The sequence below is a fragment of the Vanellus vanellus genome (genome assembly GCF_965231255.1).
Source record: "Vanellus vanellus genome assembly, chromosome: 5".
Classification (NCBI taxonomy): Eukaryota; Metazoa; Chordata; class Aves; order Charadriiformes; family Charadriidae; genus Vanellus; species Vanellus vanellus.
The window spans coordinates 19,785,328-19,812,916 of NC_138910.1; the positions used below are offsets into that span (position 1 = coordinate 19,785,328).

The window sequence follows — 27,589 nt, forward strand, 5'->3', positions numbered from 1 at the left end:
CCAAATGCCTCCCTCCAAAGCAGTGGTTTTCCCTCCCGACCTTTTGAAATTCTCATCCCACGTTACAGTCTTCTAAGACTCCAAATGGTATTTTGTATATGACCAATGTTAGGTTTTTGCTCTGATATTTAAGGATACAAAACCACTTGTTTTACATGACTGAAATAAGCATTTAAAACAGTTTGGAAATTTTTGGTGTAGCTGATGTGTCCAGCAGTTTTTCTTTTTGGATGGGCTTTGACTGAGTAATATTGGCTAAAATTGATCTTTATTTATTATCATTCTCGTTTAGAATCAGTATATTTTATAGCAAACGAGAAAATTTTAAGTATGTGTATAGGTAGATGGATTTATACATCTACATACATCTGTATTTATATCTCTCTTGCCTGTATATTTTATTGATAAAAGTAAAACTTTCAAAGGACTGTGGTGCACAAATGATGTGCAAATAAGTTGGTATCTAGGGATTTGCAAAAGTATTCAGACATTCTGATTGCTTACAAGTATAAGTAAACTAATGAGCGCAGAGCTAGCTAGTGTGTGTTCAAAGTAACAATATGCCAGTATTTTTATACACAGTGAAGAAACTTGCCTGAACCTTTCTTTTGCCTTTTTTTCCCCTTGTTTGAACTGAAGCAGAGTTTCATCTCATTTAGGGCTAGTTCTGAATATGTTGTAATTGGACATAATCTTTTTAGAGTTCTTCCTTTAAGAAAAATGGCTGGGTTCTCCGCTCACAAGGCGGTTTATCAGTGTCAAAGCTCAGCAATATGTCAGGGTAATTCTTAAACCTCTACACAGGTCTAAAAGATTATTGAAGAATGCACAGACGCTTTTGGTTTTTTTTGTGCTGTCTGAAATAGAAGGGGGCTAAATCCCCAGTGGGCAGAAATTATATAATTTGGTGATGCTATGCTGATTTATGCCTCTTGAGAGTTTGCCTGCAGCAGAAGCTGGAGGTGATGAGAAGAGATTGGATGAGAGAAAGACCATCCAGGAAAAATTCATCAAATTTGTCATTCTTGAAAGGACCATCATAACATATGGTAAGGCATATCATTTACCTCAGGCTCGGAGGAAAGTGATTTCTGCTAGGAGAATATTAATTTTATTTCTTACAGGATCAGCTGACAGGGTAGGCTTTCTCCTGGCTGGTCTTCCCCTTCTGTTTTCTCTAAAGGGAAGGATGAAGCTTGGAAATGTCTTATCTGTAGCAGACAAGCAAGTTGGCGTTTTGCCATCATTTTCTGCTAGCAGAGAGGATAATGGTAATTATATGTCAAAATTTAACATTTCTCTTCTTTGAAAGAGAACTTTTTAATGCAAAATATTTAGAAAAGTCAGATCTATTCTGAGGTGGATGAGAAGCTAGGATTAGTGAGCTGACAAATTTTTCTTAAGAAAATGGAATTTCTCTTCCTCTTCAGGGACAAGGGAGAGATGAAAAGGATCAAAAGAAAGGAAGGTATGAGGTGTGCATTATAACTTAAGCTGCAACTTCAGTATTGTGTAATATTTGGGAGATACCCAAATCGCCTGCCCTGCTGTTCCTTCTGTGAAAAGGCTGGTAGCACTTGATTTGCTAACAGCTTCCAGCATTTTTGATTACATTGGTATTTCTTCGTTCATCAGGCAAATAAGTTTATATTGTGCTGTACAACACGGAGTCCAAATTCCATCATCACCTTTTTGAGGAGGGGAAAATGTTCTCCTATAATCAATTCTAGCATCCCCAATGGTTGCAAGTTAAGGTGTTAAGTCAACCATGTCCTTAGTCTGTTAATAAAAGGAGAGAGGTTTTCCGAGCCTGTGGCACAAGTTACAGTGCTGTTGAGATGCTTAAAAAGGTGGAAATCTCTGCTTTCTTTAAAGTCAGAAAAGCAAGGCATGGTCATTTTAAATATAACCTATTCACCTTCTGGACACACATTTAAAATTTTTCATTTCAATCGGATTTTACAAATAATTTTCTAGAATAAATGATTTACATAAATATAATTTTGCTGAGAAAATAAATGTACGATTGCAAACTTTGAGGAGATTTTTTACTCTGTTTTCTGTATTTTTCCAAGAACAAATATATACACTTATATACGCTGTAAGTATAGGATTGCTCCTCAGCAGTCTGAGAGAAGAGAGATGTCTGCGTTCTCCTACATTACCTTCTGGGAAAGGGGATGCCAGACATTTTCAAGTTGTTTCTGAAGATAAACTACTGGATAGAAATCTTCCTTTCTTTTCATTGTTTTAAACCTGTTCATTATACATTTATTCTAATTTATTAGCACCACGTAGTGCAGTGATCTGGATTGTCAGGGACCGGTCTGAGATACAGGCTTGAGTTTTAGTGCCAGGATATAGCAACACTTACAATGGGGTGTTTGGAAAGGCAGGTTTTGATACAGCTACATTAACTGTTAGACAGAATTGGAACCAAGCAGTTTGTTTGCAAATTTTGACTGTGCAGCTGTGGTTCAGGTCTGCCTCTGCTGGTTTCCTGTTTTGTTTTATAAATGTTTAGAGTTTCCTTTAACCACAATCATGGTTATCCACAGATGAACTGATTAGACTTGCGTAACGCCTGTTGAAATAATCACAAAAGGAGAGTGTTTGAAGAGTGTCTCATTTGAGAGAACAACGTACGTCCATAAAATACAAGTTTTTACTGAGTTAATAAAGTTAAACTAATATGTTCTAAATGGCTTTCCTTTTTGTCTAGAGAAGGGTATGTACACTTTGTAGCCCAAAAAACCTCAATAATTTTATGGGAGAATTAATTCAGAGATATATACATAGGCTAGAGAAAGGTAATAGAAACAATCCTGTCATTAGGATTAAAGGGGAATGGGCTATCATTAATTACTTTTGAGCTTATTCCACTCAAGTACAAAGATATTTTTTAATCTGTGTTGATCTGAGCAATCAGCTGAAACTTAAGAACTGATGAATTATTTTGGTTAAGAGAAATTGCTGAGCTATTTATATTGTTAATACCACTCTATGTGTTGAGAAGAAAGCTCAGTGTCTTCAGTACAGGAGAAACCAACTGTTATTGAGTCGTTTTTGTTTGTTTACTGTTTTTTGATTCAGGTTTCTGAACTTATTTCCAATCAGTGTTTAGCCCCAGGGCAACCTCCTGATTTTCCTTAGGTCCTGCTCTTGGTACCAGTTCTGCTGTACCTTGTTTTCTGCTTTTTCTTCACTTGTCTGCGTTTTCGTGATCATCTCTTGTAGAAATATAGAAGTGAAAGGCACACTCTTGGTCTGTGATTTCTTGCTCTTGCAGACCTGCAACCTCTGATGGTTAAAAAACCCCCAAAGATTAATGGCAACTTTGTATGGATTTGTGCTTGTTCCAAAATTGTTCTGTTACTTGAATACTTTTTCTCTTTCTCCTTGGCGCTTCTATCTTGACACCTACACAGATCTTCCACTTAATCTTTTGTTTGTTAAGCTAAACAAAGCAAATGTTTTCAGTTTCTTCTCAAAAGTTCCCTGACCATTGTAGAAGCCTTTATATTGTGCAGTTTGGCTTCCTTTTTTAGGCGTAGATGATCAGAATCAAGAACAATAAGACTTTAAGAGCTTCATGTTGTTGCATTAATGTTGATGTCTATGCACTAGAAATATCTTCCCTGATAATTTTACAGTTTCATTTCCATAGGGGCATCATGTTGGTAGCGCATAATTACTGTGACCAGCTTTGTCCCCACAGTTTCATCCACTGTAATTTTCAACTGCTGAGCTCTCCATTCTTAGCAGAAATTTAATATAAGTTCACCTCTTTGCATTTTGCATTATTAAATTTTACCCCAATTTTATTCCTGTGGTCCTGAAGGTAATCCATGTGTTCCTGGTGATGTTCCATTCCTTATATATTAGCAGTGCTTTCCAATATCAGAATTTTTTTGAACAAAGCCAAACTGTGATTTTTGGTATCATTCATACTACTTGTGCTCTGGTCATTAATAAATACATGTAGTAAAATTGATCCCTCAAAATGTTGCTGAGGAATATAGAATCATAGAATGGTTTAGGTTGGAAGGGACCTTAAAGATCATCTAGTTACAACCACCCTGCCATGGGCAGGGACACTTCCCACTAGACAAGGTTGCCTAAAGTCCTATCCAGCCTGGTCTTTGAACACTTCCAGAGATGGGGCATCCACAACATCCCTGGGCAACCTGTTCCAGTGTCTCACTACCCTCAGAGTAAAAAATTTCTTCCTGATTAGGTAATATATATCTCCCCTCTTCCAGTTTGAAGCCATTACCCCTCATCCTATCACTACATGCCCTTGTAAAAAGTCCCTCTCCAGCTTTCTTGTAGACACCCTTTAAGTACTGGAAGGCTGCTATAAGGTCTCCCCGGAGCCTTCTCTTCTCCAGGCTGAACAACCCCAGCTCTCTCAGCCTGTCCTCATAGGAGGGGTGGCCCTCCCCTGGACCCTCTCCAACATGTCCATGTCCTTCTTGTGCTGAGGACTCCAGAGCTGGATGCAGTACTCCAGGTAGGGTCTTGCAAGCACTGAGTAGAGAGGTAGAATCACCTCCCTTGACCTGCTGGTCACGCTTCTTTTGATGCAGCCCAGGATGCGGTTGGCTTTCTGAGCTGCAGGCGCACATTGCGGGCTCATGTTGAGCTTCTCGTCAACCAGCACCCCCAAGTCTTTCTCCCCAGGGCTGCTCTCAATCCATTCTCAACCCAGCCTGTATTTGTGCTTGGGTTTGCCCCGGGCCACGTGCAGAACCTTGCCCTTGGCCTTGCTGAACCTCATGAGGTTTGCATGAGCCCGCCTCTTATCCCTGTCCATGTCCCTCTGGATGGCATCCCTTCCCTCCAGCGTGTTCACCGCCCCGCCCCACCCCACCCCACCAAACTTGCTGATGGCGCACTCAGTCCCACTGTCCATGTTGCTGACAAAGATGTTAAATAGCACTGGTCCCAGTACTGACCCCTGAGGAGCACTGCTTATATATGTTAGTATTGTTCTTCCAGCTATTTTGGTACAGCACTACATTATCTCACCTTACTTTTACAATCTGCAATACCTTTCACTGATCTCAAATGTTCTCTGACATGATCATTAGTACTAGCAAACATGACTTAAATTTAATTTAAATAGTTGAGTGACAGAGCTGGTGGTGTTTGCTCACGCACTGCTTAGGTCAGGTCTTTTTGATGAAGCTGATTTGTGATAGATTCAAAGTGACCGTTATTTCACCTTGCGTAATCCACAGGAACTCTGAATTTGCCTTTTTTTTTTTTTTAATTATTCTTTCTTTTTTCCTGTGAAGAAGAATGAAATAGAAGCAAACTATATTTGTGAGTAATGCTTTTGTATGGTATAAAGTGATACCTGTTGATGTTCTAAATGAGTTACCAGATTTTTTGCTTTGACATCTCTCAGAATATATCCATACTTTATAAAATGGTACTGTATGTATACCCTCTCTCTGTTTTTAACATTGCTAATTAAATGCTAAAATTTTCACTTTTGCAAAATAGTAATTGTATTGCCATGAGGAAAAACATGGAATAACTTCTGGGAAAAAGATTCCGTTAGCTGAGATAATATACAGTATTTCTTCATGCATATTTCTGAGTCCATTTATAATTTGTACTGTACTGATCTTAACCGAAGTCAGGAAAATAGTATTCTATCTTGTCTTTTGCTAGCTCTTGAATTCTTCAAATGTCCAGCTGGGGGAGAGATTATTTACTTGTTGTGAGCAGAAACTCTTAATTGATGTTTCTGACATCTGTGGTTATAGCTCTTAGCTTTGTGTTTTTCACGTTTTTAGTGGCAATCATCACGTAATACAAGATTTGCACAGAGAGAGCCTACATAACATTTATGAAAGCTGGCTTGGCAACATACATTCTTTTATTTGGTCACTTCTTACCACCTTGGCTGGCCTCTGTATACTAGGGAGGTAGCTTGTGGGGACTTGGAAGTGGTTGCCGGCAACTCACAGATGCAAGGTTGTTCTCCCTTATGTAGTTGTAAGTAGCTACTGATCAGAATATAGTATTGCAGAACTGAGTGTTTGCATAGGAGTAAATAACTTAATATTTAGTAATCCTGTATTATTGTTTTTTTTAAGTTACCTTTGGAAATAAAAACGTTACCTTGGGAGCTATTCCCATTTCATACTAATGTGGGGAAAGCTATTTTCCTCTTTTTACTGTTGAATCACTCTTACCTATTTTTTTGAAGGGCCTTTTGCCGCCTTGTGTGTATGTATTTATATCCTGTGCACATAGATTTAGTAGTGGTTTTTCTTGGTTGAAAGTGAATTCGTGAGTTACTCTGGAAAAACTTTAAAAGTAGCAGCTCTCAGGAACATTCACAATGTTCCAAGTGGCACCACCCTGACTGCCCACCGGCATCAGCGGTAAAAAGACAGCGTCAGGTTGTTTGATCTCAAGATTAACTCTCTTGGAGAATGTAGAAGGCAGTGTCAAGCCTGGCCTGATCTGGTTCCCTACTGCACTTTTAAGCCTCCTAAAGCTTCGCTGACTGGCCTCTGCTGGGCTACTGTACATGTCACCGGCCACCCTGTACGAATGGGTGGCTAACTGCGAGTTCCCTTTCCCTGTAGATGAAGCATCCTTATGTTGAGGCAGTTACACGCTGTCTAAAGTCAATCAGTTATAAATTGATATCACACAGTTTCCCTCTGTAAAGGGAAATAGGTGGTATTCATGGATGAGACCAGTTTGCTATTATCAGTGCCATAATGTGAATGACTATAAGCCAAACTTGATTACTCAAAACAGTAATTACTACAACTGTATAATAATAATGTTAAACTAACAGAATAGGATCTGGGTGAATTAATTTAGAACCGTTTACTTGTAGTTTCAGCTTCTGCTTATACTTCAAAGTAAAGAAGGACATCCAAATTAATTTGAATAACATGCAAGCGGCAGTTAAATTAGGGAAGATTTTTTCCTCCAAGCTTTATTTGTCTGTAAAATTCAACCGGTAGCAATGTATTTCCATATGTGTTGAGGGGATGTTCCTGTGTGTTTAAGGATATGGACTGAGTGCCTTGATAGGACTTTCTCACTGTGTGAACACGAGTAATTTTTCCGTGGGTCTAGAGTTCGGAGGGATTATTAAATGATAACTTTTTCTAGTTTGTTGGTGGCACTGTTTCATCTTAGTTCTGCGAAGCGATTGTTTTTTTTTTTTTTTTGGCTTGTGTTGTTTGTTGCCATTATGATAGCAACAATAAATATAAGTAGTGATTTATAATAATCAATTTCACTTGCATCAAGTGTGTGTTTTAATAAAAAGTCCGGCTATTACTTTGTACTCATAATAATTTAAAAATTACTAAGGAGGATACTGTACATTTGTTAGCTTGAAAGGTCTCTCATATCTGAAAAAACCCATGCATGATTGTTTTGTTTGATATCAAAACACATTTTTGCTGTCATAATACTGGCACATTTTCAAGGCATGCTGTTTTCTGGCTGCTAGCAGGGAGTAATGGAAACAATGCAGCGATCATGCAATTTATTGAAAATAAACACTAAAAATACTTAGGCAAGCAATGTTTTTAATTTAATAGGGACTGGGATTCATAAGGTTGCATAAAATAGCTGTTTCCGTACCACGGCTATTTAAATGCCTTGCTGCCTATGAATTGTTTATAATTTCTTTCTGGTAATTTTCCTTTGGATCAGATTGTGATGCTTCTTCTGAATGGTGATAGTGCTTGTTGAGGAGTGGTCATGCACGCAAAATTTGATAACCTCGATATGTCACTTCATCTGCCGTTTTTCTTTTGTTAATGCAAAGCTGGTTGCATAATATCTAATTTCTCCTTTAGCTGACCACGGATGAAAACAAAATCTATAATGGCAGCGCTAGGTTTTATAAAAAACGCAAGTGAGGAATTGAAGGATGTGGCTTGTTCTGTTTGGATGATGCAGGATTGCTTTAAGCAGTAAGCTTACTGTTTTCAGATGGCATTAGCAGCATCCGTGATATAGCTGTGTCAGCCTCCTTGACTACTGGATGTCTGTAATCGCACGGAGGGAACTATATTTAAGATCTGATATCTTGAGGGTAATGACTCCAGCACTTACTGACGGACAGAATGGCTGTTAATGCTTTCTTCACTAGCCCAGAAGATTTTGAGAGATAGATGGGTCTGTGATTCACTTTTGTAAGGCAGGAAATGCAATTTTTGGGGGTCTCTGGAAATAGAAAGGTCATGCAGCTTGGAACCGGTGAGACATTACAGTCTCTAAGTCATCAGGTATGACTTCATAGTTTATACTAATATTTCTAATACAAGGGTTTGTTTTACAGTTTTAGGTCATTTACAATCTCTTTGTCTGTGTAATTGCTTCATGTTGGATTTGCTACAGGATTTATAGGGTAGACTGTTTACATAAGCAGAACAATGTATATCTCGGAAATCTAATGTGTTGTTGATGCTATTCGAACAATGTAAGGTTATTCCATATTTTCAACCTGTTTTTATTGTGAACGTGATTTCTTTTAGCTAATTCATGGTAAAAGGTTATACCTTTGCTGTAAAGTAAAATGACAAGATCGTATTGCATTTTTATTTTGCTTTATCTTTACATGGCACACAAAGCTATTGTATGAATATGTGTTTGTCGTATGAAATGCAGTATAAGGCAGCTGTTTACCTACGGTGGCAGGTTATTTAAAACAACGTACCACATTGTGTAACAGGACTGAGCTATTCTGCAGGCACAGATCTTGCTTCATTTTGCAGTAGTAGATTCTTTTTTTTTTGCTTCATTTCAAATGAGTTTTAAAAATAGCTCACTGAACACAGCAGTGGAAGTTTGGCAAGATAACTCTCCCCTTTTTAATTATTACACTCAGTGACACACATTAATACTAATGGGTTGTAAAAGAGAAGCTTAATAACTTAAATATTTAGAATGTTGTTTAAAACCAAATTCATTTTATTGAAGCATGTCTCATCCTTTTTGTTTTTAACTGTTGCCAACTTTATTGCAAAGCTCATACTTTTGTATCTGCTAATGTATTGTGGTGATGGATAGGAAAGTCGGAGTACATAAAAGAAAAAAGTATATGGGTATTTCACATAGGAAGATAGTGGCCTAATTTCATGTATGGAATTGGAGATACTGTTATCACTTTCGGTGTTATAAGTGATAGATAATAGCTATTGTTTCCCTTGAATACAGTATAGAGCAATTATATTTGAAATTGTAAGAGAAGTTTATTTTTAAAAATGATATTCAGCTCCATCTTAAGAAATCCTAGATGTATTTGCAGAACATTTCCATGGCAACGTGTTTGGCCATGTGTTTTAAAAGCTCAGCTGAAGCCTGAAAGTAGTGTGCAATTTTTCTGTCTCTTGCTTTACCCTTGTGAAACAACAGTTTTCACATATAATTGGACTGCAGATTGGCAGGGGTGAGCAGTATTTCCTGACCCCAAAGCACAGGGTTAAGTGATCAAGATTTAAAAACATTTTCCTATTTCCACCTAGAAATGTAAACATGTAAAACATGGAATTGATTTTGCCTTTAGAACTGTATTCTGGTTTCACCCCCGTTTAATAACATTTTGTTGGAAACGTATGTGTGTGGGAGACCACAGAAGACCAAACTTAAGAATGTGCAGCAAATTGCTTTAGTAAAAATGGCTGTCTTTTCATTTTTAATTAAAAACATATTTCTAAAAAATGTTTTATTACTTTTGCTGGCCATAATTTATAGTTTCCCAGTCTACTTATCCAGCTTATGTTCTTATTAATAATGGTGAAAGACTGCCCTGCTCTTAGGCTTGATTAGGTTTGGAATGATTTAACTATACCTTTCACTTGCTACAAGATCTTTTTAATCTGTTAGAATTTATTTTCAGTATTTTAATGTATTAGTCACAGTGAGTACATTCTGTTTCTTGGCATTGGAACGAAATTCCTGAAAGTATTGGTTTCATGGTATTTTGGTGCTTTGCAGGGTATTTATGGACTTTTTAATAGGACCAACCCTCCCCTCGGCTTCTTTGTTTTCCTTATTTGAGTATAATTTGAAATCTTGACTTACCTGTGTTTTGAAGTTGTTCCTGGACTCTCCTTTGCTCATTTAAAATAATTAGACCTCCATGGAATTTTGTGTAACTGGAAGCTGCAGCAGTATGCCATGTGCTTGTCCTGGACTCTGTTTCATCACTTGTATTAATTCTGCAAACTGCATTCTGTGGATGTTTTTGAAATGTAACATTGATGATAATCTACAAATACTGCAGTAGACATCCCTTGTGGCCTGCTTAGGACAGAAACCGTATCTACAGAGGAAAATAAATTGATGAATGCTTGCTTGAGGAAATGTATGTTAAGGTCATTCCATTTTGAAACAATGGTTTTACTGACTATAGCAAGTGAGTTTGAATATTTTTTTCACTGAAAGGATTTAGTAGTCCCATTATAGGTCCTTTTTCATTTGGAGGGACTAGAGAATAATATCCCAAAGTAATATATTATGGAGGTGAAGTTCTTTTGTAAGAGAAGAAATTGCAGCAAGGTAGAGATACACACATGCGAGCAGGGACTGAAGTGATCTGAAAACTTAAAACTACAAAGTATTTTGCTTGTTTAATACCCCCTGCCACCCAAAAAAGAAAGGTTTAAAACATACTTGCTGATATTTGGACCTGTTGTACAAATTTGGAGGAACTGAATCCTGTGGCAGTGCATTGGTATCAACTTACCAAGAAAGAGGTTTTTATGCCTTCTTTAAAACTATACCATCCATCTTCAAACCAAGTTGATTGCAACTGTCAGTTTTTGAAGAATGCTGTGTAAAGAAGCATCTCTCTCACTTAAAAAAATTCTTTCCCCTTGACTGTGCATAACGAATACACATCCGTGAGTATGCTTCCCTAGCTTTAAACATTCCTATTTGCAGAACCTGATGATAAAGATCTTATAAAGAAACAAAGCTCTGTACGGATGTTTTAGGAACAGCGTTAAGTAGCACATTGGGCAAAAAGCCCAATATTTATGTCATTTACCAATTCTAAACATGAATGCTCATACTCATGCACGTACTTAGTTGTGTATTACTGTGCTTTACTTATTACTGTTTGCTGTTCTGATTCTATACTACGAACTTTTTTCGGATGTTATAGTGCCAGTTTTTAAGGAAATGGCAACACTGGGACAAATAGGAGATCATGGCCAAACATTGACAAACGGCAATACAACATTAGAAGCAAAAAGTACTTTCAGAGTGAGTTGAAGGAGTTCAAGTCCTTTTGTCCTACATTCGTCTCCCTCCCAAGAGGTGATCCTATTCTCTGGTCGGATTCTCCTCTTTTAGTACTTTGATTCATATACCAAGTCATCGGGCCTAATGACCTGAATTAGGGAAGGCTTAGTATAAGCATGTCAGAAAGGTCTAAAAGTTAAAGTAACATAGCATAAAAATGTAACAGCCAGCTGCAGGGTCACAAAATATGTAGCTAAATTACTAGTGTTCCAAGAGCACTCTATTCCATTTAATGGAATATCACCATGTGATTGTTAAAACTATTTGAAGGAGTTTTGTAGGGATGCAATATGAAAATGCGAATAAATCATAACAATAATGCCACAGTAATGAGTTAGAAAAACTTAAAATAGAGTCATAGTTGGTCCCAACCAATTCCTCTAGAAGTGGGACCACCTAAGAGGGAGTAGTAAGGAAGGTGACTATATTAATGCAGTAAAGGAGAATGGTTATGCATTACTTAGGCATTTTGGAGAGAAGATGCAATCCCAGCTATGATTCATTCTCTCTCTCCTCCTCTCTCTCTCTCATAATGAGCCTCATAAATAATATGACTTGTTCATATTATTTCTTGTTTCCTTGCAAAGCTATATTTATTTTGCCTTACTTAAGTTTTCAATAAAAGTTATAAATAAAAAAAAAAAATTAACATTAGTGCTGTTACACTACTGTGATCAGGGTCTTTGGTCTCATGGTAACTTCTTTCAGCAGAAGCTAAGTATAAGTAGAAGCTAATCCATAAGTCTGGTAAATTCCAATAGATTGCTTAATTAGTAAAATCAATATGAACTATGGAGTAAGCTACATAATGCTTTCCATTGTGCCATACAGATTTCAGTGTGACCCTAAAAGGGAGAACATCACTTTCCTGAACCATTTAAAAAATGTAAATACCAGTAAGAGATTATAAGATGTGACTGATGATAAGGTGGGGAAATACTGCCATTCCTATTTTATTAAGGGGATCAAGTTTTTTCTTATGTTTAAGTGATACTTCTCATACTTTAATTTGTGCCCATTTCTTCTTGCCCTGGCACCGCTGAGAAGAGTCTGGCTAAGCCTTTGCTCCTTCCCTCTGAGCCTTCTCTTCTTCAGTCTGAAACAGTCCCTGTGCTCTCAGCCTCTCCTTCTGTGACCTTTGTGGCCCTTTACTGGACTTGCTCCAGTATGTCCATGTCTCTCTTGTAAGAAGGGAGCCCAGAACTGGACAGAGCGCTCTAGTTATGTCTCAACAGGGCTGAGTAGAAGGGCAGAATTGCTTTATCTGGGAAGAGAATTCAGATTCTCTGTTAACTAGTCAAAAAAATATGGGAAAGTCTGGACAGAAATCTTAGAAAAATGAGGACTGAATGCACTGAAAATTATAAATAGTAATGTTTGTTGGTAATCTTACGGAGAAGAAAAGCTTTGAAAATAACTTTGCCTAAGTCATAAGAGTTGTTTTAGTCATGAAACCTCCTGTTTTGGGATGTCTTACATGGAAGCTGTGTCCCCCAATCCCATTGAAGTAAGCAGAGAATAACTCCTATAGGGAAAGGTTAAGCTTTAATATTTTCAGCTAAACAAATTTTAAAGTAACTGAATAAAAAGGTATCATCTAGTATGGTATCACTAATTTAAAAAAAAAAAAAAAGTAAACTATGGGGAATGTGTACTCCAGGGATTCAGAAGCTGTGGTTTTAGTCAACTTGCCAGAAATGATTCGTTAATTTCTGGTGGAAGCTCAGAGCTTGCACAAAGCTCTCAAATGTTCTCAACAGATGCAGCAACAATCAACTGATACAATAAATTCATCTTGGTGCATTGAATAATAGTGTAAAACAAGCATTAAGTGACACGAGGGAGTGTTGAGGTATTGTAAAATTTTGCTCATTTGTATAATAGCTTCCCCCTTTTCCTCCAGGCAGCTTAAATAAAGCAAAAATGTATATGGGAGCCTTCAGTGATTCAAGATTCGTATGTTTCTCTCCTGATAACATAATGAGTTCACTTGTTAAAACCTTTAATAAAAAGAATTTAATGCAGGCACACAGAGTCATTAAAATACATGCAAGAAATCATACCCACATGGTTTGCATCCACATTTAATGCAATTAAAACTATTCCAACAAAAGCAATATCAGTTTTATGTCCCAGTCCTGCAATTAAAATTTTCCAGGAAAAGCAGTGTCACTTTTATGCCTGAATCCCGCAAGTGTAACAGCAGAGAAATCCTTTGTCCATGCATTAGTTAAGAGGAGCGGCAGTTGAGTAATTCCTTTCAGGTATGGAGTCTGTTTGGCGATAGGAATTTGCATGGTGGAGACCTGGTGTCAAGCTTATTAGGCGAGGGGGTTAATTGTGCTTTAGGGGATTTCTGTCTGAAAGTTAGCCATGCAGGTCAGTTATACCAGCTGATGTCCCTCTTTAGTTCAATTTTTAAAGTTATTTAAGTGTTTATTTTCTATTTTCCTGCTAAGTTTATCTGAAATATTTTAAAATTGGAAAAAAAAAAAATCAGACTTCTCTTTCCCCCCTTTTTTCCCCATTGTTCATCTAACTTTTCTAGTCCTGTTCCAGGAATAAATTTTGGGGAAAATAAAATTTTAGACTTCATGTGCGTATGTGTGTCTTAAACGGCAGTTGTGCATATCACAACTTTAAATTTAGGCAACTCTCATTATATAAGAAAGTGGAGATTGGTTGGTGTTACCTCAGTGTTGACTGCCATGTAACATTTTTAATGGAGTGCACTGAATGATCGTTAGAAAAACCTAACAAATTATGGAAAAAAAAAAAATGATAGTTCTGTAGCAACGACAGTAATATAGTGATTTCTTATGGTATTGTATATTCTGCTGAAGATTATTCCTGTGTGCTTAGATTCCACATGGGCCTAGTTCTGTGCATGCTACTAAGGATGAAGCTCAGTGTCTGGTAACTATGACTGGATCTTATCTTTAGAGTATCGGTTGTGGTAGTTGTGCTAATACATGTCAAAAATACGACTTCTTAGATCACCAGGGTACAGGATTTAATGGAGGTGGCTTGATATTGCCAGTAAAGTTTACCTAATATCAAATGTGAAACATACGAAAGTGAAAAGCTGTTTTGGCATTCTTCTTTTGTTCTGGAAGGAAGTGATGACCTCTTTCTCCAGGGACTTGATTGCCTTGTTGCCTTCACCAGACTCGTCCCCGCTGCTAGATCTCAGTGTACTGTCACCAGTCCGTCTGCGCGTAGTCATGAGTGAATTCCTCATTGCTGCTAGTGAGCGTCTTGCAGTGACTCACTTGGGCTTGGTTATTGCCCAGTCTGCCTTCTGCTCTCCTCCTCCTCTTTCCTGAGTGGTTTTCTATTTTGTAGGGTGCAGATGTGCTGAAATTTCCCAGCCATCTAACTTCTAATGCAAAGATGCATATTTGCTGTGGATGTCAGTGAGAGATGTAATCTGTGCTGTCAAAAGTCATCACTAGCACTGCCTTGTGTCCTGAACATCTACCGTAGCAGCAACCTCCGCACAGATCTGAGACGCGCTCTGTGTCCTTTTCTTGCCTGCTTCAACAGATATGAAGTGTTAAATTGTTTCCTTTTTAGTATCCTTTGCAATTGCTGAGACAGGGATTAAATTTACATTTTTAGCAATGTCTGCATCATCAGCTATAAACAAATTTCCCTGGTAATAGCTTAGACTTTATTTCCCTCATGGGCCTCTTTTTATGTCCATAAAAATGTCATTACCAATTTCTAGTTTAATTTCCTTTTAATTTTCCTGTCTTTGGCTACACTGTACACACCTGTAGATCTCTAATTTAATATAAGAACATAAAAGCTAGCACCTTTATCTTCCACTATGCACAGCATAAAATTTCTTCAGGTGAACTGAAGAATTTCTTATGCTGTTTATCCAGTCATAGCAAACAAGATTTGGGATCTCTGGCTTTGGACACTTTTGGCGCCTGCAGCAGGGATCCTATAAAGTAAATTGGTTAAGCCCTGGAGCTGATGCTGTTCCCATAATGGATGCTCCTGCCTTCCCAGCATGTTCATCACCATCTATCTTCCTCTCTTGGTTTACGGTCTACCTATTTGGGAAAGACATAGTGACGTACGGTAATGTAGCAGACAGTTATGGAACAATACTGTTCTTCTTAGAAAACAGCAGGGAGTTAACATCGTTTCCAAGACAAGAAGCACCCCATGCTTAGCAACCCTCACTGTGGGAGATAGTCTGTGTTAATAAAGGTGGGGTTTTTTTTTGCTTCCTCGGGTTCCTAGCGCAGTTCTGCTCAGTTTGAACTTATGTGTGTTTATAACTTCCTAGTCTCTTATCAGAGGACCTTTTGATCAATCTGCAGATCTCCTTCAGATACCTCAGTTGCCATGTCTTTCCCTGGAACATAGGGATATAAAAATGGTTGTGCTGGACCAAACTAAAGATAGTAGCTCAGTATCTTGTCTCTCTGATACAGGACAAAAGCCTAGGGAAATGTGTGATAGCGGAGCAGGTGCACAATGATAGATCTCCTGGGTACTCTCTGAGAACCTCACAGGTTGTGGCTCAGGATTCCAGAAACGGTGGTTTTGGATTTGGTACCTCGATTTCTCTTGCCTGAACATCTCCACACATTTCCTGAACTCAAGTAAACTTTGTGTCCACCAGAGTTCCATAGCTTGCCAATATGCTGTGTCAAGAACTGTGTCTTTTTGTTTGTTTTCAACCTGGCTCCAGCTGTGTTCATGTAATACCACCATCCTCAGTACTATGTTGGGAAAGACAGTGAACCGTAGTTTCCATGTTCAGCTTCTGAATACCCATCATGTTTTTGTAGACTTCTAATATAACTACTTCATGCAGTGGATATTCTTCTTCTCTACCTCTGAAGCTTTTCCATTTCAGCTGTATCCTTTTTGGCAAGTAGGAACTAATTACACTTGATGTTCAAGTGGCAGGTAAACTTAAAATGTATACAGAGGGCATAAAGATATTCTTGTTTTGATCAATAGAATCAGAGAATCGTAGAATGGTTTAGGTTGGAAAGGACCTTGAAGATCATCGAGTTCCAACCCCCCTGCCATAGGCAGGGACAACTCCCACTAGACCAGGTTGCCCAAGGCCACGTCCAGCCTGGCCTTCAACACCTCCAGGGATGGGGCCTCAACAACCTCTCGGGGCAACCTGTTCCAGTGCCTCACCACCCTCAAAGTGAAAAACTTCTTCCTAATGTTCAATCTGAACCGGCCCTCTTCCAGTTTAAAGCCATTCCCCCTTGGCCTATCGCTACATGCCCTAGTAAAAAGTCCTTCCCCAGCTCTCCTGTAGGCCCCCTTTAGGTACTGGAAGGCCGCTATAAGATCTCCCTGGAGCCTTCTCTTCTCTAGGCTGAACAGCCCCAACTCTTTCAGCCTCTCCTCATAGGAGAAGTGCTCCAACCCTCGGATCATTCTTGTGGCTCTCCTCTGGACACGCTCCAGCAGGTCCATGTCCTTCTTATGTTGGGGACTCCAGAGCTGGATGCAGTACTCCAGGTGGGGTCTCACGAGAGTGGAGTAGAGGGGCAGAATCACCTCCTTTGACCTGCTGGCCACACTTCTTTTGATGCAGCCCAGGATACAGTTGACCTTCTGGGCTGCGATCGCACACTGCTGGCTCATGTTGAGCTTCTCATCAATCAGCACCCCCAGGTCCTTCTCCTCAGGGCTGCTCTCCAGCCATTCCCCGCCGAGCCTGTATTTGTGCTTGGGATTGCCCCGACCCAGGTGTAAGACCTTGTTGAACTGGATGAGGTTGGCTTGGGCCCACCTCTCCAGCCTGTCCACGTCTGTCTGGATGGCATCCCTCCCCTCCAGCATGTCTACCTCGCCAAACAGCTTGGTATCATCGGCAAGTGATCCCTGTACATTTTCTAATTTGCAGTGTTCTGTTTGCTTTTTTCCCCCACAGCTACTGAACTTTGATACAACATTTTCATGGAATTTTTAACCAAAACTCCAAGACCCCACTGCTTGGGGAATTTCACTATATATGTGAAACTAGGATTGTTTTTCTGTTTTGTGCATCCGTTTGCAACTCTCCCACTGAATTCCATCCAACATTTTATCATCCTTAACACACTTAGTGTGCTAAGGGCCTTCTGCAGCTCTCCATATTCAAGCTTTATCTTTATGAACGTGATGAGGAAATTGTCTGTCATTAGCAAACTTTGTCACGTTGCTGCACATCCAAAATCATCTATACGTTTTTACCAGTGCAGATCTCACCAGTATTCCAGTGATAAGTTCTGCACTGGTGACCTCCCTCTGCCAAAAGAAATTACAGTTTGCCTATGGCTTATTGTTTTCTACATTTTATCATTTCTTAGCCCAGCAAAGACCCTTCTTCTTATCCCATTGCTGCTTAGGTTCTTTCAGTTGCCTTTGGTGAAGACTCATGCACAAAACCTTTCGGCAGTCAAAGTAGACTTAATTAATCAATTTCTTCTACTCACAGGTTTCTTTATTCCTTCAAGGAATTATAGTAGGTTTGTGTGGTATGATTCCACAGGATCAATTGTTTTCCAGTATGTCATATTTACTCACGTGCCCTGTAATTTTATTCTTTATAATAGTTGTTTCTCTAAATCTGCCCATTACCAGCAAGAGGATTACTGGTTGATTGTTTACAAACGCTGTTTGGAAATCTTTTTAGAAGTCGGCATCGTATGTATGGTCTTCCAGTTAAAAGGTACTAGAGATGAGTTCAAGTAATCCAGTTCAAAGGTACCAGGAGTGATTTCAAGCAAAGATGTTACATACCATATTGAGTGTCTCACCTGTACAAGTTGGGATTAGAAGTGATAGGACGAGGGGTAATGGCTTCAAACTGGAAGAGGGGAGATTAGAGAATCAGGAAGAAATTTTTCAGTGTGAGGGTGGTGAGATGCTGGAACAGGTTGCCCAGGGAAGTTGTGGATGCCCCATCCCTGGAAGTGTTCAAGGCCAGGCTGGATGGGGCTTTGAGCAACCTGGTCTAGTGGGAGGTGTCCCTGCCCGTGGCAGGGAGGTTGGAACTAGATGATCTTTAAGGTCCCTTCCAACCTAAACCGTTGTATGATTCTATGGTTCTATAAACTGGGTTTTGTTGACTGGAATATCTTGAGAGTAATTCTGTTGGAAGGATATGCAAATTTAATACCTCTTTACTTCTAGGCTGACTGGATCTCCACAGAAATGTAATGCAGCATAACAGTAACAAGAAAACTGAGGAAGCAGGAACATTCAGAAAGTGTTTAAAACGCAGGGCAGACAAATATAAGATAGTAATGTCACACAGAGTTTCCGTTTTTTTCATGGACAGATTAAAAAAGTCATCACACCTTTGCTAATCTTTTATCATTCCTTGGCATGAACATTACTTTTGTGATTCAGGGTGATGAAAAATGAACAAGAATGAGAATAATGAATAAATTTATCAAGGCAATAATAGTAGTATCTATTAGTGGAACTATGCATAGGATTTATTGACTTGATCTTTACGCCATTGAAAAGGAGACATTTCTTATATTTTACTTACTAATTAAATGTCACTTGCTACTTCCCCCCCTTATTATGTTTTTAGTAGATGAATAACAAATGGACATAGACAGAGTGCTAGTTAAGCTAAACTGGCTGCTCCGGTGATTGTGAGCTGAATGAGGAGGCTTCTTGACTGCCCTGTGCAAGTCAGATCTCTTGCTAAAGGGAGAAGTGGAGACATTTGCATTTTCTGGTTCTCTTTTTTTTTTTTCCTCTATTAGAAATTCTTTGCTTTAAATGTAAGCTGTACAGGGAGACGCAGTTTCAGTCTTCAGTGCCCTTATAAAAGCTTTGGGCCTTTTTTGTTTGAAGGATATACAAAGGTTCAAGGGAGATTTCAGTTATGTTCTTCTGACTTCCTATTATTGCTTCTAGTCTCCTGTTGACTTTTTCTATGCTCCATCCCAGTTTAAAATATGCTCATTCTGTTTCAGTGTTCTGTTGCAGTCCATGGTAATGCTATAGTTTAAAATAAAAATTATCTGGAATCTTATCTAGCTCCCATCCTGCTGGGTTCCCGTTGACTACACAGGAGTTGTGCAAGGAACAGGGTAATGTAGGATTTCACATACCTTTTGGGGAGTAACATCTTTGTCATGATCCAGTCTACTGAGAATTGCACCACCTGGAAATGGATTTGTAATCCTGATGGATTAAAACCTGCTTCCTTGCATTTTGAAGTCTATCATATTTAAATCGGGAGATGAAATTATATTAGAGCATAAATGTTTCAAAGAAAATAAAATTATTACTCATAACAGTCCTTTTCTAAGTGATGGTGCCCCTTCGCTTTTTAAGTGTGCTTATTTGTGCTTATTTTTGACTTTAACAGCATATCAGAATGACAAGGAAGGAGTGAATTTCAATGAACTTTTTTTCTTTTCTTTTCTCGGGCAGATCAGCTCCTAGAGCTTTAATGTGTTAGCTGAAATCTGTGGTTCCCATATATAGCAGCTCTGATTCCACCCTTATTTGGGGACCAAAAGCCCTGTGTAACTTCCTGGGATAGGTATGATTTAAAATGTATTAGCTGGCCTCATTCTGTTTACAGTCCTTTACCTTCAGAAATCTTCTACTTGAAAACAATCATTGGTAAAGTTAAGTAGCAGGCGTACTAGCTGTGGTGCTGGGCATTGAAACAAATAAGTAGTCATAAAATAAAGAAACAAGCTCCTTAAAAAACCCCAAACACTCACTCCTCGAGAACCCAGACATCCAGGGATGCAGAAGAAAACTGGTGATGTTATTTACTCTCTTATGTGCTATATCTTGAGAAGAATTAAGCAATCAGTATGCTATTCTGGCAAATGATCCATAAATACGATTAAAATTCCTGGGAGAATAGGACTCAGATTAGTCTGGTTCTACATTACAAAAGACTTATTAGCATTTGTTGGCATGAACTTCTAATATGGTTACAGACCATACAAGTATAAAATGCCTCGACCAATACTGCTTATATGGACTTGGCATGCAATATGAGCTTCAGTGGATTAAATCTTTTCCTAGTATAACTATGTCAAAGCAAATCATCCTTATCAACCAGCATTTAATTTTTTTTTTTTTTTTAAACAATAGCATTTCTTTCTGCCTGCCTTTCTAATGTTTTTATGGTCTGAATGCACACTCGTTCTCACCCTTCAGTTTCCATATGGATAACCAACCAACTCTGTAGCTGCCCTGGTGCCGTTGTTTCTCATTTGAATTATATCCTGTGTGCCAAAGCTTGAGTTTGTCTTCTCTAAGCACTGTATTTTCCGATTTCCTTTTGTGTGATAACTATTTGAACTTTTCAACATTTTTATTATTTCTCTTTTCAAGAATGGGACTTTTTAGAACTTCGTTGTGGTTTGGGCTGGGCTGGCCACTAAAAAGAATGACAGATGCTCTCTAACTTCTCTCCCAAGTGAGAGAAGAATGAGAAAGAGAGACTTATGAGTCTAAAAGAAACTAAACTACTTTAGTGGAATATTAATCACAATTAAAAAAAATGTATGAACAAGAAAAGAAATGTATACAATATATACACAACAGTGTGGAGCTCCCAGGATGACAATCACATCACCGGCAGGCACTGGGAAAGTCCTGGACTGGACTCAGCGACGGATGGTTACTGAACTCAGGAACCAGATTTGGGAATGCACGGATCGGGACCAAAGGCAGATGAACAGAGAGAGTCCTCCTTGGACGCTGACCATTAAAGAAGGAGGCTCACCCCTTTGATCCCTCAGCTTTTATACTGAGCATGATGCAGATGGGATGGAATACCCTGCTGGTCAGTTTTGGCTCACCTGTCCAGTCCGCTTCTCCCCGCAGGTGCGACCCCTCTCCGCTTTTCAGATTCCGGCCCTCCAACTTGGTGCATAACGAAGTTGGCTGGCCTTGGTTATTATAGCAATAAGTATAAGCAAGAGCCTCTCTTCATACCATTCCTTGGTATTCACTATAAATATGAGACCTTATCTGCTAGAAGCAGATACTGTTTGAAAAATATGCTGTTAATTTCAGAGAGCTAGAAGAGGCTTAAATGAAAAGTGAAGTTACTGAAAGAAAATTGGTTCTGTTTTACCTCAAACCAGGACACTTATGCTTTGTTGCTCTCGATGACTATTTTTCTGGTCTTATTTTCTTTATTCCTCTGTGCTTTCTTTTCCTCTGTAAGCTCATCAGTTCCCTTTAGGCTCTGTTTTTTTGTTCTTCTCGTACACTTCCAAACCTTTTGACAATTCATGGTCCTGGCTGACTCCCAGTATCCACTTTCTCAGTTCCTAATGCCATCTGCCATGCTTCAGAGATACTGCTGACTATCTCTGGTGAAAATCTTTTGATTCTGCTGACTTTCTGTATTTCTTAATCTCTGGGATTTTTATCATCTGTTATGAGTATCTGTGCTTGCAGTTTTGCCTGTTCTGTATTTTTTGTTCATCATGTAGCCCTCCATTCAGTTTATCTATTCCCCCCTGCCTCCATCTGAACTTCTTAAAACTAACAAACCAAGGTCAAAATTCAAGCTTCCTCCTTGTTTTCTGAAACAGACATTAAGATTTTGTTTTGTAAGCTCTGAATCTGTTCCAATGATCCTATCCCTGTCCCTATCCACCTTCTGACCGTCTGCTTTTTTTTTTCATTTCTGTTTCTCTCCTTGAATTCCTTCCTGCACACAAGAAATATGTCCCAGTCTCTTTGTATTGAAAAAAACCAACACCACAAACAACAATGCAAAACAACCCTCAACTTCAGAAGTTTCTATTCACCAGACTAATGTCCTGTCCTTAGACCTCCTTCATCTCCCTGCCCCCTTAGTATGCTTTGTGTAATTGTTTTCATTTCTTGTCTTCTAATGCCTTTCTAGAACTGCTCACTTCTGGTTTCTGTCTTTTGCACTGAAATTTGTCTCACTGATGTTCCATTTGACTTCTTCCTGGAGGAATTCCAGGCTAGTCCTTTATTCTCCTCCACTCCATCTGTCATCTCTCTGCAATGCTATGTTATAGTCTTCACTAAATTTTGCTGCTCTTAGAGATTTGTAATTTTGTCCTTGTTGATTCTCTCTCTTTTCAGACTCAGTTTCTTGTTGGGTGAGTCTTCCTCTCCCCCTCCTCTTTCTGTACGCAGGTGTGTGTTTAGCTCTCTTAGGAATCCATCCTCAGCCTTTGCATCCTCCTCTGCATCTTACTTCAAATAATGTAGCCATAAGCGTGATCTTTATGAAGCATCACTAGTTTATTTTTCAGTGGTCTTCCCCCACTCCAGGTAAACTCTACCTATCTCAGAAAATGTTCTTGGTCTTCAGCGGTCATCTGAGTATAATCAAGTCAGAAACAATTCCTGGGTTTTCTTTTCTTTCCCGATGTGCTGCTCTTGCTCTATGCAGCTCTGAGGTCTGACAGTTCCTGTTTGTCCATGTAGCTGTAAATCAGATTGAAGGCATGCTCATCTCAGCACCGTGACGGTAATGATCTCATCTGCCTGTCTGACGTTAATACTTACAGCTTTGCTTCACTTGATTACTGGTGTTAATATCATCTTCACTTATCACTCTGCCTACATCACTCGCTTTTTAAAGGATTTACTCATCTTCTCAAATACAAACTTCTAGTCTTTCTTTTGAAAGTTTTACAACTTGCCTTCTTTCCCTTCCAGGAGAGAGATTTTATCACAAAGTTGAATTTTGCGTTTGCTCTACTGGCAGTATCAGTTTTGTTTTCCCAATTGCTGTTTATCTTACAGTCATTAGTGCACTTTCGTTTACTGTGCCCAATCTTTGTTGAAGCTCCTCCTCAAAACTCCTTCTGTAGTCTATAAAGTTAGGTATAACCTGTTAATGACTGCGCAGGAGTGTTAGTTGTGCGCATCTTATTATACTTAGGTATATATATCTTATTATACTTAGGGTAAGAATACTAAGTATTCTTAACCTAAGGTTATTTATTGTTTGTATACCTACAAGCTATAATACGTCTTTTAAGTTATATGACTATTAAAATAGCTATAAATAAAGTAATTTATTTGAATTTTTGACTATCACATCATGCATATATTTGCAGTGTGCATGTCAACGGAGCCCACAGACACTATTTTTCTTTCTCCACACATGCATACACATACACATTTAATAACAATACTAGTTAAAGAAAAGGTAGGCAGAATTTGCAGGTATAAGGAAAGATGCTTGTAAGACCAGATACAAATCAGCAGATTATTATTCTTTATTTAGTATCTACATTGAGATAGCGTTAAGAAGAGGAGCCTATTGTACTAAGCCTGGTAGAAACCTGTAATAAATGAAAGCCTGATCCAAGTAGCTTGTGGCATAATGTTTAAATGATAAGAATTTTCTCTTTTTTTGTGTGTTTACCACAAAAAAAATATCCATTTTTTAATAAAAAGAGGTGGTGTTGTCTTGGCAAGGAAGAGCATGAAGAGCATCTGCTGGATATTATTTTTCATCATTGTGTTTGTAATTGTTTTCACTTTAGAGCTGTATAATGAAATACAAGTAATGATACGTAATTAAAAAATGTCATTACTTGTTTTGTACCAGTAGAACTTGGTACCTAGTAATTTCTGCCATTTTCTCAGAATACTGAACACTGGGGACATTTAGATCAATGAGATGGAGTTTGAAAGGTGAAATTTCATGTGATAGTGGTTGTCTAGTAAATATATAAACAAACAGGTAAATACTATGCCTGTGAGAAGCGTTGAAAAAAAATTTGCTTTGGAAAAGTTTCCCTGCCAAAACAGGAATGAAATCCTGACAGCCTTTCTATTTCAAATATCATAGCTACTATCACCAAAAAGACTTCCAAATTCCTAAAGTAGACAATAGCTATAGGTTAGCTGATATCCTTCAAAGTTCTAATGGAGATCATTGTACCCTCCTTTGCTGTTCTCTACAGCTGCATACAGGTCTATCAATTTAGTGGCATTATGAGAAAATTGACAATAAAAATAATAGCCCTCTTTTCTAACAATAAAATCCTTTCACATAGAAGCACTGACAAAATATGCATAAACTAGTAATGCCACGTTCACGTTTACTTTCTACTCTATAGTATTACTTGTCCCCTTTCCTTTCCAAAAGTTATGTTCTGTAATTTCAATATAAAGCACACTGTTAAAGTCATATCAATTGTTTCTAACTTTTAGCTTGTTTTTATTGTCAAATATTTGTCAAATATCAAATATATTGTCAAATATCTTGACTAGTCTAGAACAACAAGGTCATGGAAGCGATGATGTTTAAAGCTTCCAGATTATAGCAGACGAGCAGTTTGTTCAAGTCTAATTCTTAGAACTCTGACCGGTAGGAAGACCAGTTGAAGTACTATCTATAATTCATATTTACATATTATTTGGCTCCACTTTTCAAATTCCTGAATGTATATCCTCTGCGCTTGTGCTGTCTAGACTTCTAAACTATGCGTATCCCTCCTTATCTAGTCCACTGTCATTATCACTTTCCCAATATATTTTGAGTGAGTCGTTGATGTGAAAATTCTCTTTACAATGCAGTATTTCATTCCCTGGGCAGAAGTGATACACAAGTAACTTCAAACTTGGTATCTGACATTTTTTATTTGCTGTTATTTCTCAGAACACATTATCGGTTTCGTTATCTCACTTATTTCTTTTCTGTCTTTCCTCCATCCCTGTCCCCACTCCTGCACTGTTTACTGCTTTTCTTAATCCCTGTGTGAATTAATTAGGCTACCTGAACTTTCAGATAGCAGATCATATCATCAGTGGCTTGGAGGACATAATTATTTTTTATCTTCTTTGTGACTAGAATGGCTTCTGTTTTCTCTGGCATTGCCGTACCCGGTCACCATGGCTTACTGATGACCTGAGACAGATAAAGAGTGAGAGCAAAGACAATCAGAATGTCAGTGTCTATTATGAGATGGAAAGTTTTTCTTGTCTTATGCTGTGACTGTATAGACAGTGCAAAAGGTCTCTTCATTTCCATTAGAGTAACTGTTCATTTGCATGCAGCAGAACATATCTGCGTGATACAGTCTGTGTTTTTCAATCACATCAATTACAGTTGCCTTGATAACAAAGTCACTCGTGACAACAAAATCATGTAGACGGACCTAAATCTTTGGAGATGAGAAGTACTGGGTCACCTGTTCTGGATTTTCTGCTGATGTTACTCTCTGAAGCTATAGATGGTTTGGGAACTCATCAGACTAAATCCTACATTTGAATTTATACCTTTTGGCCAAGAAGGATTTGTCAGTTGTCTTCAAGGAAGTTATTTACAAGTTTCAGTTTAAAAAAAAAAACAACAACAAACAAACGAAATGCAATCTTCTTTTCTCTTCTGGAGGATAATAGATCATGTAGAAGACAACTCTGAAGGACTCCAAGAAATCCAAATTAATCTTTGGGCATGCAGGAGAAAATGTATGTTATTCTAAGTTATTTTTTTCCTAACAATGGGTGACAAAAAGGCCATACTATTTTTTAATACTTCAGTTAGATTTGGTTCAGTCAGGCTACTTCACTGCTAGTAGAGCAATAATATTACTAGTGTTGGCAAACTTATTTGGGAGGTTAGCAAGGAGTTCGGCTACATAGGAATGCTCACGCTCAATCAAACTAACAGTCCATCTAGTTTACTATCCTGTCTCTCCAGACAGTGCTAATCAGACTCTCGTAAGTCTCAGCGATTTTCCGCACATCTTCAGTGACAGTCAGTCTACCTAAGATTTTGCTTATCCTGTAGAAATGCCCATCTCTTTTCATTAACTATTAGAAAAGGTGATGGTGATGTCACCTCTAGTAAGGCAGTTTCGGTTAGGTGCCAAAGTTTTATGGAATTAATCTGAGTTTACAATACCTCTGTCCTGGAACGTCTTCCCTGCTGCCTTGATTAATCTTTGGATTGTGTTTATAGAGAGTGATTGTCAAATACAACTGAAAATTGTGGGTAGGTCTGAGAAACAGAAGAATCACTAAACATTATAACGGCGTTTCTGAGAGAAGGAGTTAATTTATTATTGATCATGCTAGCTTGCAGTGTCAAAAAAAAGGTGGTATTTTGAACTATGGTTGGCACACATTTTTATGTAAAAGATGCAGACTCCAGACTACATCATTTTTGTGGCTGTAAAGGAAGAGAAAAAGTCCTCTCTCCTGTGTTGTAGCTGCTGTTAAAACAGGTTCTGATAACTTGGTCATGACCTCTTTTCTTCTTTGCACTTGCTACTTTCACATGAGTAGCTGCTGCAAGAAGACTGCCTTCTATGATTCTTCTCCCTGACCCTATTTCTAGGTAGAGAAATCTGAAAACACGTAATCTTTTCTGAGGCTGAAAGCAGATCCTTTGAGATGGGAAGTGTATCCAATTTAAAACCCAATATATCCTACTGCTGATTAAGAAACTAGCAATTAACATAATTTACTTTTTTTCCATTTGCTGCCCAGCAGCTAATATCCTATTGCATATCGGGCTAAACTCAGCATGTGTAACTTCTAACTACACCTAAATAATGCTGTTATTCTGGATCTATCCTCACCTGGCACTGGGCCAAGAGAGAGCCCAGACAAGCTAAAAGTAAATCTCATTTGGGCTTTGGATAAAGTCTTCACATCCATCTTCATGCTCTTGGACATCTCTGTAGTAGTTGACATAGCTATTGCTGTGAAGTGAGAAAAGAGGATTTCAGCTAATGGGACTGTACTAGGATGACGTAAGACATTTGAGTAATATCCATAGAGGAAAAAATAACCATGCCTCAGCTTGAAATCTGTGCTATTCTTGCCTCTGTAATTTTTAATTATTTGACAGTGTAGCAAAGAAAAATACGAAGCAAAGGGAATAAAATCTCAGTCATACTGATGTGACCCAACCTCTACATCCCTTTACTAGCAGGGAGGAACAGTCTTTTGTTTATTCAGAGGTTTGGCTGAGACTAGTGATTGAATAAAGATTAGTTTACAAATCCAGCAGATGTGATATGATAGGAAGGAAGGAGAGAAGTTATGAGAATCTTGACACAACTGAAAATGTTCGAAGGAACACGACAACCTAAGTGCCTTGTTCAGGTTTTGTAAGGCGCTCAGGTCATTTAGGTGTTCCTGATAATTTTAGTCCAAGGCATACAAAACATGGCAAGCACAGCTGTGATTAAATGCAGGTGCTTAAAACAGGTACCAGAATCCAGAGAGAACTTAATAGTTCATTACTCCATTATTATATCCAATGATCCAACAGGCTTGGGAACATTGGGGTTTTTTTGTGTGT

General features: G+C 38.4%; 1 protein-coding gene across 3 annotated transcripts in view; it reads left to right on the top strand.

Annotated features, from left to right (window-relative positions):
• SLC4A10 (solute carrier family 4 member 10) overlaps window positions 1-27,589 on the top strand; it is a gene marked incomplete at its 5' end in the record, with an annotated part of 167,080 nt that overhangs the window by 29,345 nt on the left and 110,146 nt on the right. The window contains one exon of one of the 3 annotated variants that reach the window (XM_082483718.1): window positions 8,199-8,279. The exons of the other annotated variants lie outside the window; for them this stretch is intronic. Coding sequence (XP_082339844.1) covers window positions 8,199-8,279 — 81 coding nt within the window. Of the gene's footprint in view, window positions 1-8,198; window positions 8,280-27,589 lie in introns of those variants that run through there. 3 annotated transcript variants of the gene reach the window in all.